This window comes from Saimiri boliviensis, chromosome 19 (genome assembly GCF_048565385.1).
Source record: "Saimiri boliviensis isolate mSaiBol1 chromosome 19, mSaiBol1.pri, whole genome shotgun sequence".
NCBI lineage: Eukaryota > Metazoa > Chordata > Mammalia > Primates > Cebidae > Saimiri > Saimiri boliviensis.
In genome coordinates this window covers 23669139-23681203 of record NC_133467.1, presented here as the reverse complement: position 1 = coordinate 23681203, position 12065 = coordinate 23669139, and the positions used below count along the sequence as shown (strand labels likewise).

General features: G+C 39.5%; 1 protein-coding gene across 2 annotated transcripts in view; it reads right to left on the bottom strand.

Annotated features, from left to right (window-relative positions):
- SELP (selectin P) overlaps nt 1-4051 on the bottom strand; it is a 40248-nt gene extending 36197 nt beyond the window's left edge. For both annotated transcript variants that reach the window (XM_039459983.2, XM_039459984.2), the window contains exon 1: nt 3963-4051. In XM_039459983.2, the coding sequence (XP_039315917.1) occupies nt 3963-3965 (3 nt within the window). In that variant the 5' untranslated portion in view covers nt 3966-4051. The remainder of the gene's footprint in view (nt 1-3962) is intronic.
- Nucleotides 4052-12065: the final 8014 nt, after the last annotated feature.

The following is a 12065-nucleotide window of genomic DNA, read 5'->3' as shown; positions in this document are numbered from 1 at the left end:
TCATGGATGAGCACATACTTAATGTTTAATAAACATTCTAAGGATAAATGGATGAATGAATAATGGCAGAGGAATAACTGAAAGTAAGATAAAAATATGCTAAATAGGGAAATTTGGGGAAAATACATGATAATTATAACTGAGTACATTATTTTTACAGTAGTGATAATACCTAAGTGAACAAATAAATAAAATGGTGAAAACAAACACAATTCTAGTCCTCATAAAATGCACATCCTATTGGTAGAGATGACAGTGAAACAAACACTAATAACTACACCACAGTACTAAAAAAATAAACATGAAAAATATTAATAGAATATAGCCCTAAGTGCTAGGTAGGGAATGAAAGTTATGTGATAGAATGACTGTGCCACTGTGTTGGTCAGGAACGTCAGGGAAGACCTCTTTAATGAGATAATGCTTAAGTGGAGAGAAGAATGGTCACAAGAAACCAGCCAGTGAGAAGCAGGAAGAAGAGCATTAAAGGAATAAGAAAAAGCTATTTCAAAGTCCTTAAAGTGGAAGCAAAGTGCAGTGTGTTCAAAGGACATGAAGACATTAATGTGGCCAGAATGGAATGAGCAATGGAAGGAAAAATATGAGATGGGGTAGTGACTGATCACATCGGGCTTTGGGATCCAAAACAAGGGATGAGATTTTATTCTAAGTGCAATAAGAAGCCAACAGAGGTGGAGGGTGGTGGCTCATGCCTGTAATCCCAGCACTTTGTGAGGCCAAGGCAGGCAGATCACTTGAGGCCAGGAGTTCAAGACCAGCCTGGCCAAAATGGCAAAACACCATCTCCACTAAAAATACAAAAATTAATCAGGCATGGTGGTGCATTCCTGTAATCCCAGCTACTCAGGAGGCTGAGACAGGAGAAACTGCTTAAACAGAGGTTGCAGTAAGTTGAGATAACACTATTGCACTCCCGCCTGTTGAAGATTGGGAGGTCCTAGAGGTTAATTGAAAAGGTAGTTTGAGACCAGATCTTGTGGGTTACAAATATCAGTTGGCAGAAGGGATCTAATTGCAGGGTTCTGAACAGAGAAGCACCACGAACACATGCATTTAATGGTGGTATGATTTTTGCGTGGGGCTGGGAGACAGGGTCTTGCTCTGTCACGGAGACTGAAGTGCAGAAGCATAATCTCGGTTCACTGAAACCTCCACCTCCTGGGCTTAAGTGATCCTCTCACCTCAGCCTCCTGAGTAGCTGGGACTACAGGCATGCACCACCACACCCGGCTAATTTTTTGTATAGATAAGTTCTCACTATATTGCCCAGGCTGGCCTGGATCTCCTGGGCTCAAGTGATCCTCCTTCCTCCTTAGTTGGCTCCCAAAATGCTGAGAGATTTTGGTATGAAAGTGGTTGTGATTTTTTTAAAATTAGAATCTGGGAGATTGAACTGCAAAAGAGGTTATTTCAATGGTCCCAGTGGGAGTTAAGGAGGAACTGGTTTGGTCTGGCTTCAATGGGAATGCAAATGGGGGAGATGAATATGAGAGTCGTTGAGGATGCAGAACTATACAATTGTTGGTAGCAAAGCCCAGGTGTTACAAGCTATTACAGCTCATACGTTAGTTCCCTTATGTTTCTGGATGGTGGTGGTGGTGGTAATGGGTGGGACAGATATTAGTAGCCTAGCTTAAGGGTGAGAAAGAAAATACAGTGAGAAAAAGGGTTGTCTCTAAGCCAAAGAGCAAATTATGAATGTAGACAGAAAGGACCCCGGGACATCAACACTTAGAATCAAAGCATACTTTTAATTTAGACTATTAATTGCCATTATTTTGAGTGAAATATTAGCATTTAAAATAAAGCACCATACTTAATTTTTTTTTTAAATGTCTGTTGGGTCAGAGATTAGTTATATCTACAAATAGAAAGGATTTGCTTTGTATTTGACTTCATAAAGTTTCTGATTTGCTTTTCAATCAGAGAGATTAGACACCTAGAAGACAATATAATGAATGCCATTTATAAAACTACTGTGTGCCTACTCTCGAGGGTTAGGCCCAGTGTATTTTCTAAGCACAGCTTTTTATGTAGTCAGTCATTTTCTTGAGGATTTGATTAATAAGCTTCTATTGAAAGATCACTGAAGATGCACATTCTAAGAGCTGGTGGCGACCCCAGGAGAGTCTGAACTATTTTAGTTGCATTTTGAAAAACAAGTAATGAAGAGAAAGGACTGGAAGCCACAGAGCTAAAATGGTTAAAAGGTATAAATGGAAGAAAATCCAGAGCTGCTCCTTAGCCCACTAAAATTTTTTTTTTTTTTTTTTTTTTTTTTTTTTTTTTTTTTTTTTTTTTTTGAGATGAGTCTTGCTCTGTTGCCCAGGCTGGAGTGCAGCAGAACTTACACAGGTAGTGTGAGGTTTCTGAATCTTTGGAGCCAAATGTGCTCAGAGGAAAGGGAAGAGGTCTTGTCTTTGGAATACTAAAAACAATTCCAGGGCTGGAGTCTTAGCACTTCATTGTAGAGCTTAAGCCTAGTTTGACGGTGCCAACTGAGGGGCTTCTAAACATAAAACCCGGAGGCAATAGAGAAGGGTTCTTACCCTGGGATCCACATGGAGGTCTGAGAACCTCCTGTGGTTGTCTCTAAAAGTTGCTGTTTATGTGGGTGTTTTCACTTTCATCCGGGAAAGACAAATTGTGACTTTCATCAGAATCTCAAAGAACTCTATGATCCAGTAAGTTTATACCTTTGAAATAGAGGAGGATGCCAAGGAAAGTAGAAGGGAGAGAGGAAGAACTGCTCATTCATTTAAGTTGACCAGTTCAGAAGTATGACATGCAAAAAGATAAGACAAAAGTAGTCTATATCCTTATGTCATTGTGGTTCAAACTTAGGACAGGCCCAAACTCCTTCCTCTTCTCTTTATCATACTCTTATTCCTGTTTTTCCCAACACAGAAGCCCACATTACAAGTATTTGAAAAATGTGCTATAATAAAGCAAAAAAGTAGGACAAATCATGTCTAAGCAGTACCTTTTCTGGAGTCCTATCTCAGATACTCAAAAGCAGAGACCTATCTGGTTCCTCCACAGCCACCGACTGCAGGATTTCGAACCCTGGTACTATATGGGATACTCTTGAAAAGTTTGGGGAAAAATTAGAAGTAGTCTAACCATGTGCATCTTATCTAGGATAACAGTGCTGAGTTCAAAATGCCTAGCTATCCTTGGATCTTCCCTGAATCCTAAACCCCACTATTTCTAAGAATTTTCTTTTTCTTGTAACAATAATGGATAACATTTACTTATCACTGACTATTTGCTAGGCTCAGATCTGGATGCTTTTTAGCAAAATCTTATTCAATCCTCACAATGAAACTATAGAGTATTATTACTATATCCATTTTATAGAAGAAGAAACTGAGTCATTTACAAGATTGAGACTTAGGGCAGAATTGGAAACTATGTGGCTATTCCAGATCAGTCCCAGAAGATTCATAGGCTCACAGAAAGAATTGGGAAGGATGGGGATGAGAGACTGTTCAGTCGCAAGCTTGACCCAGGGCACTTGCCCAGTCTTACATTTATTCCAGACAGAAATGCAATCTTGAAAAATGGGGTAATAGGTTCACCACGATCTATTCTCAGAGGGCCCCTGTAAATTCTAGTAGGAGGAACTGCAGCTGTGGAGCCAGAGGACAGGACCCAGATCCCAACATCATGTAGCCTAACAGTGCACCCTAGATAAAACGCTTAGCCTCTGTAAGCCACAATGCTTTATTTGTAAAATGGAAATAGCAACTTCAACTCACAAGGAAGGGTCAAAGTGGACAGCAAGTTTAAAAGTACTCACAAAACCTAATAGGCAGTTCAACATAAAACTCCATGGCTATTGGAATTCCTTACTTTGCGAACCTTTACCTGTCTGACTTAGCCCCAAACCACTTCAACTCACTTCAACCACTTCCCATGCAGACAAAAAGTAAACTCACCATCTCCTCTGTGACTCTGCTGGTTTTCTGCCTTCTGCCCAACCCAGACTTCTTATAGACTCACTGCCTCCCCTCAGTGTCAGGCTGTTTAGAAAAACAACTTCCTATTCATTTTCCAGAAATTCACCACAGCCCTTCCCATGAAGTTAGAATGTTGATAAGGCGAGAGTAACGTTGGCAGCTTACAAATAGTGGTTGCCAAGAGGCAAGAGGTCACCACCTTCTATGAGAGATGGTCTGGAGACAGGGACAAAGTGAATCACTCCTGGACACCCCAGACTGTACAATGCGGGAACGGTACTCACACAAAGGTTTCCTTTGATTATGATATAAGCCCCAATTTAAAGTCGTACATTTGGAAAACATGCTTTGTATTAATCATTATGTGATTTTCCAGTGTACATTTTCCAGTTATTGTGAAATGTCCATGAATATTTGCTATTCCAGCGGGCTTCTGAGGGAAAGGAGCAAAAAAAAAATATTAGATAGAAAAGGAAAAAACCACTAACGATTTTCTGGCACTTCGGGAAGTTTACCGGTAAGTTTCAAAATGACATATTAAATAGACATAGTCATTTGAAAGGAATTCTGTTTCTTATATCAGAAATCCAAAAAGGTATAAAAATAGATACCTTTTTATTTTCTTCTTCCCATGGAGTATATAGGATCAAAAAGCTGTTGGCTTAGTGATTAAGACTTGGGCTGTGCTGTTTAAGTGCCCGAGATTCATCCTGGCTCCACATCTGGCTATTCACTCGGCAAATTACTTAAACTCTCTGTGCTTCTGTTTCCTCAACTGTGAAACAGAATAACAGAACTCACCTCACCAGGTTGTTGTAGGATTAAGTGAGTTAATGTGTAGAAAGTGCTTGAAATAACACTTGGCCCACAACTGATGCTCAACAAATGTTAGCACTTATTATTACTTTTCAGGTTGATCTCAGACAGCAAAATCAAGTATCAAATATTTAATATCAAGTCAAAAAGCCATAAGTCCAATTTATACTCTTGGAAATCTATTGTGCAGTAGTAGGTATTATTCTTCATTCACTTCATAATGGTTGCAGCTTGTAAATAGGCATCTCATGGATAAATTTAAAATGGAATGAAATGGAAACACTGGAAGAAAGTCTCAAGGTAAAGATGAATTAGGGTGTATGAGGCTGCATTTGCACTTTGCAATTTGGGACCAAGAAGAAGAAATTAATTATATAGTAGAAGTAGAAAAGATGGTGAAGGAGGTGCTGACGAAGGATGAAGGAATGACTGTAGGGGAATAAGGGAAGCTTAGAGAGAGGAAATAATGAGGAACTTCTTGGAAGCATGATGCAGGAGTTCAGAGTCCAGACCCTAGAGTCAGACTGCCTGGCTCCACCACCTACCAGCTGTGTTGTGCAAGTTACTAATCTCCCTATGACTCAGTTTCCTCCGTGATATGGTTTAGCTGTGTCCCCACCCAAATCTCATCTTGAATTGTAGCTCCCATAATTCTCACAGTTTGTGAGAGGGACCCAGTAGGAGATGACTGAATCATGGGGATGGTTGGCCCCATACTGTTCTTGTGATAATGAGTAAGTCTCACAAGAACTGATGGTATTATAAGGGGAAACCGCTTTCATTTGGTTCTCATTTCTGTCTTCCCTGCTGCCATGTAAGACGTGTCTTTTGCTTTCTGCCATGATTGTGAGGCCTCCCCAGCCACGTGGAACTGTGAGTCTAGTACACCTCCTTTTATTTTTAAATGAATTACACAGTCTCTGGTATTTCTGTATCAGCAGTGTGAGAACAGACTAACACACTCAGCAATGTGAATAATAAGGATGATAATCACCAAATACGTAGACATGTAAAGATAATTAAATGAATTTAAGGTGTTTGGAATAACATAGCATACTGTAAGTGTAAATAAGTGTTGGCTCTTATAAGACTTGCCTCCATAGCTTTCTGTTCTTTCTTTTACTCACCAGCCCCTCTTTTTGGCATTGCCTTATGTATGTGTGTGTGTGTGTGTGTGTGTGTGTGTATGCACCTCATGTAAATATATATATATGTATGTATGTATATATATACACATATATTCTCAGATGGGGACGAGGAAGGGTGGTATTAGACTAATAGGTATTTTTCTTTATTTTTTTGAGACAGTGTCTCACTCTGTGGCCCAGGCTGGAGTGCAGTGGCATAGTTACTACTTACTACAGCCTTGACTTCCTGGGATCAAGCAATTCTCCCACCTCAGCCTCCTGAGTAGCTGGGACTACAGGTGTGTGCCATCACTCCTGGCTAATTTTTAAAAAAAATCTCTAGAGATCGGGTCTCACTATATTTCCCAGACTGTTCTTGAATTCCTAGGCTTAAATGATCCTTTCACCTCAACCTCCCAAAATGTTGGGATTATAGGCATGAGCCACCATGCCCAGACTGATAGATTCTTATTGATAATAAGTTTGATATGAATATGTTCAATTGATAATGTGTTTTTATGTTTGATGTTGTTAAATTTAGTGAGTATAAGGAAAGCATAAAAAGATTCCTATGTAGGTGACATCAACAGGATGGTGGTGTAGGAGATGTCAGCCTTATGCCCCCACAAAAAGCAAATATAGACAGCTATACCCAAACCAAAATAGCCCTCATGGGGGTGGGGAGTTAGAGGGTGGGACTTAAGAGCCCATTAAAGAATTTGGAACAATACAATGGAGAAAAAACAGAGAATATCCACATAGGAGAATCACTGGTGAGACTGGTATGCCTGAGACACCAGGAGATAGCAAAGAATAAAGTTGTAGGCTATTGGTATTAGTCATGTGGTAAGGGCCACTGAGGCCCCCCATGGCCTGCTCCACAGAGGACACTGGCATCTTTTGGCACTAAGGTAACCAACAGCCGTTCCCATAGCAGGATGCTAGAAAGGGAGACACAGTTGTACCACCCCCCACACCTCTTCGCTAAGAAGCAGCTATTGTTGTATTGCCCCAGGACTGGGGCCAGGGTTGCCATCTCTCACAACTCTATATGTGTCCCTGATTCCCAAAAGCTGTGGCTGCTCTGCAAGTATTCACACTCTGGACTGTGGCTCTGTGGCTGCAGTGTACCTACTCATGTCTCAGACATGGGAGTCACTGCTATTGTGAACTAGATCTCACCCTGGGACCCTGAACCAAGTTCTCTCTATGAGAATCTTTGCTCCAGATACCATTTCAGACAGCATAGAAAGCTAACCCATATTCTCAACTCCAGAGCTGCTGTAGTAATGTGCACACCTGTGCTCCAGACTCTGGTTCTGAGGCTACACTACACATACCCATACCTCCAACACCAGAGCCACCACTATAGTGAGCTAGTGCACACCCTGGATCCCAGAGTCAAGATTTCTCTGTTCCTGTTTACGCTCCAGTCATCAGCTCAGCCACCAAGGAGATCCAGCTCACACCATGGATCCTGGAGCCACTGTAGCTCTGTATATGCCTGTGGTAAAGTCCCTGGCTCCTCAGCTGCTTTACAAGTACCTGCACTTTCATAGCATTATCAATGTGATAGTAAGTGTGCCTGTGCCTTGGGCATTGGTGCCATTGCTGCCATTGAATCTGGTGCTGTGGTCCCTCCAGGCACGCCCATGCCTCACCTTGGCTCTTGGCCACTCCATGAACACTATGGGTTACCCTTGACACCATCACCATGAACAGGCCTGTAAATTAGACCTAGTTCCAAGAGGGATATCATCATAACTTCCCAGGTGGGGGGAAAAAAAGAGAGATGGAGGACTTGTCACTACCGAAAACCTCAACAGCCTCATTGCCATTGTATATACCCACAGTATTGGGCTCTAAGGATCCCTGTAGTCTTCACCAACACCAACTTCAGCTGACATATATGCATGTAGAGCACACAGCTTTGTCCCCACTGAAGTCAGAACTTTTGTATCCAAACCAGCCAGCATCCTCGCATTCTCCCTCATAAGAAGGTATTTCTCCACCAAAATCAGCTCATGTAGCCTGAAATTGGGACAGATCCACCAGATGCTCAGATACCAGGGTAAGGAAGCAAGAAACACACAAAAAAAACAAATAAATATATCACCACCTAAAAAAACATGATAATTTTCTAGTAGCTGACCCAAAAGAAATGGAGTACTACAAATGGCCTGACAGAGGATTCAAAATAATAGTTTTTGAAGACGCTCAATGACTTTGAAGCAAACACAGAGAGACAATTTGGTGAAATCAGAGAAACATAAATGGACAAAATAAGAAATGTAACAAAAAGATTGAAATTATTAAAAAGTGGAGCTGAAAAATATAATGAATAAAGTGAGAAATGCAGAAGTCATCAATAGCAGACTTGATCAAGCAGAAGAAAGAATCTGTGAAATGAAGACAGATTATTGAAAATATACAATGAGAGGAGAAAAAATAATTAAAAGAAATGATGAAAGCCTACAGGATTCATGGGACAGCATCAAGAGAGCCAACATTCGTCTGGGCATGGTAGATCACACCTGTAATCCCAGCACTTTGGGAGGCCAAGGTGGGAGGATCGCCTGAGGTCAGGAGTCAAGACCAGCCTGGCCAACATGGTGAAACCCTATCTCTACTAAAAATACAAAAAATTAGCCATGCATGGTGACACATGCTTGTAATTCCAGCTACTGGGGAGTCTGAGGCAGCAGAATGTCTTGAACCCAGGAGGCGGAGGTTCCAGTGAGATGAGATCACACCACTGCACTCCAGCCTGGGTAACAGAGCAAAACTGTCTCAGAAAATGAAAACAAAAATTAAATTAAATTTTTAAAAAAGAGCTAACATTCACATTACAGCAATTTAAGAAGGAGAAAATAGAAGAAAAAGGGGTCAGAAAGCAATTTAAAGAGTGCTGGCTAATGTAGGTGATGGGAGGGGATGGATGCAGCAAACCACCATGGCATGTGTATATCTATGTAACAATCCTGCAAGATCTGCACATATACCCCAGAACTTAAAATATAATAATAATATAGAACTACCATAGGATACAATCCCAATACTGAGTATGTAGCCAAAAAAAAAAAAAAAATGAAATCAGTGTGTCAAAGAAAAACAAAACTCCCTTGTTTTTTGTAGCATTATTCCCAATAGCCAAGAAATGAACTGAACCTAGGTGTCTATCAGTAGAAAAATGACTTTTTAAAAAAAGTGTTATATATACACAATGAAATACTATTCGGCCTTTAAAAAGAAGGAAATCCCATCATTTGTGACAACATGGATGAATCTGAAGGGCATTACGTTAAATCAAATAAACCAGGCATAGAGAAACAAATACATGGAATCTAAAAACACTGAACTCATAGAAGCCGAGTGTCGAATGGTAGTTACCAAGGACTGGATATTAAGTGTGGGTATTGGGAAGATGTTTGTCAAAATCTCAGTTAGGAAGACTAAGTTCAAGAGATCTATTATGCCACATGGTGACTATAGTTAATAACAATGTATTATATACAGATGATTCCAGACTTAAAATGTTTCAACTTATGAATTTTTACTTTACGATGGTGCAAAAGTCATGTTTATTCAGTATAGTCTTTGATTTATGATGGGGATGTGTTTAGATAAACCCACTGTAAATTGGAAATATCATAAGTTGAAAATGCACTTTAAACTTTAAATATTTTCAGCTTACAATGGGTTTATCCAGATGTAACACCATTGTAAGTTGAGGAGCATCTGTACTTGAAAATTGCTAAAAGAATAGATGGTAAATGTTCTCATCACACACAAAAAATGATAATAATGTGAGGTCATTGATATGTTAATTAGCTTAATTTAGCCATTTTGCAAAAGTATAGATATATCAAAACATTATATTTTATATCATAAATATATATAATTTTTATGTCAATTACAGTTAAATTCATACATACATACACACACACATACCCATCAAAAATAAAGAAAAATGAAAATGAAAAAGAAGAATCTCTAGGCATATGAATGAGAAGAAAAAACTATTTGAATTTATTTAAAAACTATTCACGCTTAATGCCATATTCTCATATGGCTATACTCTGTGTAGAAAATTTGGATTGTCCCTAAAAATGGGGTATAACTCCAATATAATTTAATTAGTAGTGTTATATATCTGCTTTGTATATATATTTTTTTGATCTCTTCAGATTATACCATACATTCCCAGAGGGCAGGGATGCTTTATATTAATCTTCTACCTCCTGAAGTAACTAACAGAGGGCAGAGAGACACTCAGCAAATACTTGTTGATTCATTGGTTAGATTGAAGACCCCAAGGGGACACAGTGAAAGTGTTCCCTCCCATGTTCCTCTCTGAGTTCTATTTGTTTCATTATGCTAGTGCATTCAAATATGCAAGAAATGGCTAAATCTCTTTGAGACTACTGGGAGTCAGTAGGGAGCACTAGGGAGTCAGTAATGACTGTAACTCTCATAAAGCCCACAGTTTTCTTGGGGTCAGTAGGGAGCACTAGGGAGTCAGTCATGACTATAACTGTCATAAAGCCCACAGTTTTCTTGGGGTCAGTAGGGAGCACTAGGGAGTCAGTCATGACTATAACTCCCTAGCACTAGGGAGTCAGTCATGACTATAACTCTCATAAAGCCCACAGTTTTCTTGGGGTCAGGGGCCAGATATTAGATAAAAATCATGCAAATAAATTCAGGAAGAAAAGAATGTGGTACGGTGAAAGGCATGACATGAATTGGAAGACTCTTTTAAGAGAATGATTTTTGGAGCTGAGGTCTAAGTTGGGAGAACTTTCTAGACCAGTCAATGTTGGGAGCAAACAGTCTGGGAACCTAGAGAGAGCCATGGTGGCTTTGGGACAGGAAGAGAGGCTGGAGAGGTAGGGAGGGCCTTGGCTATGCCAGGTCTGCATTAAAATTGAGTTTTCACATGTGCTGTCTGTTGTTGGATCAAATGAGGGACAGTTATTTCTTCAGGAAAATTCTACCTGCAAAGCTGGTTCCAACACTCAGAGAAGACTAGGGAACTTTCTAAATAATATAGGAAGATTATAGGAAGACAAGTTACAATTTTCAAAAAAAAGTACTTACAGGTTATTTATTGTTAATATATGTTCATTGTGGAAAAAAATACATTGAAAGTTCAGAAAAGGACAAAAAATTGCTCATAATACTGTCACCAATGACTCTAAATCGCATTGTACATTCTTTTAAAATATACTTTTTAATATTCAATGATACATCATAAACCTTTTTGATGTTTTAAAATATATTTCCGTTCTAAACTAGAGAACTCCCAAATATATAAGTAAATATATGTATAGCTATACATATGGAGATACAGATATGCATATAGATAGAGATACAACATAATGATGAGGAATGAGGATAAATTCAAGCTCCCCACAGCTTGAATGTCTTTAACAAAACTTCCCAGAGAGATGGAACACTTCTGGCCCCTTGGCCTGAAGTGTCTGTCCCTTCCCTAATGTTCTCTCCCCTTGTCATGGACAAAGATGTCAGTTTTCCCCATACAGCTTTAGAAAGATATCTTATACAAGTGTCATGAGCTCATGACTCGCCCTGATGAAATGCCATTTGAATTGGCCTGTGGTGTTAAGCTCAAGCATTTCTCTTTATCTTTGCTCTCCAGTTTTTGAAAGGGAAGGAAAGGCAAGGAAATAAGTCAGCTTAACAGAAGTCCCAAATGGTAAACATGAACTTTCATAAAACCATCTTCCTATATAACCTTATATAGAAATAGGATTCTCAGAAAATACCACACATTTCCATATTTATACACATTAGCCCCTCATTCTTTCATCCTATACATTTTTATGAGGTCCTGCTCTTTGCTATTTTCTAACGCTCTGATAACACAAAGATGAGTAAGACACAGTCCTTGTCCTGAAGGAGCTTGAATACCCGTGGAGAAGTGGGCATATAAACAGATAATTATATACAATGCCAAAAAGTCATTAAACACCGTCTTGTAAGAGACCCACTGAGAGATCATCTGACAGTCTGAAGGTGGGCATGGAGAGATGGTCAGAAAGGGTGTTGGAGGAGAAACCCTTGAGCTGAGTGAAATAACTTGAATTCTTTGGTGCAAACTCAGTGGTTAGACATG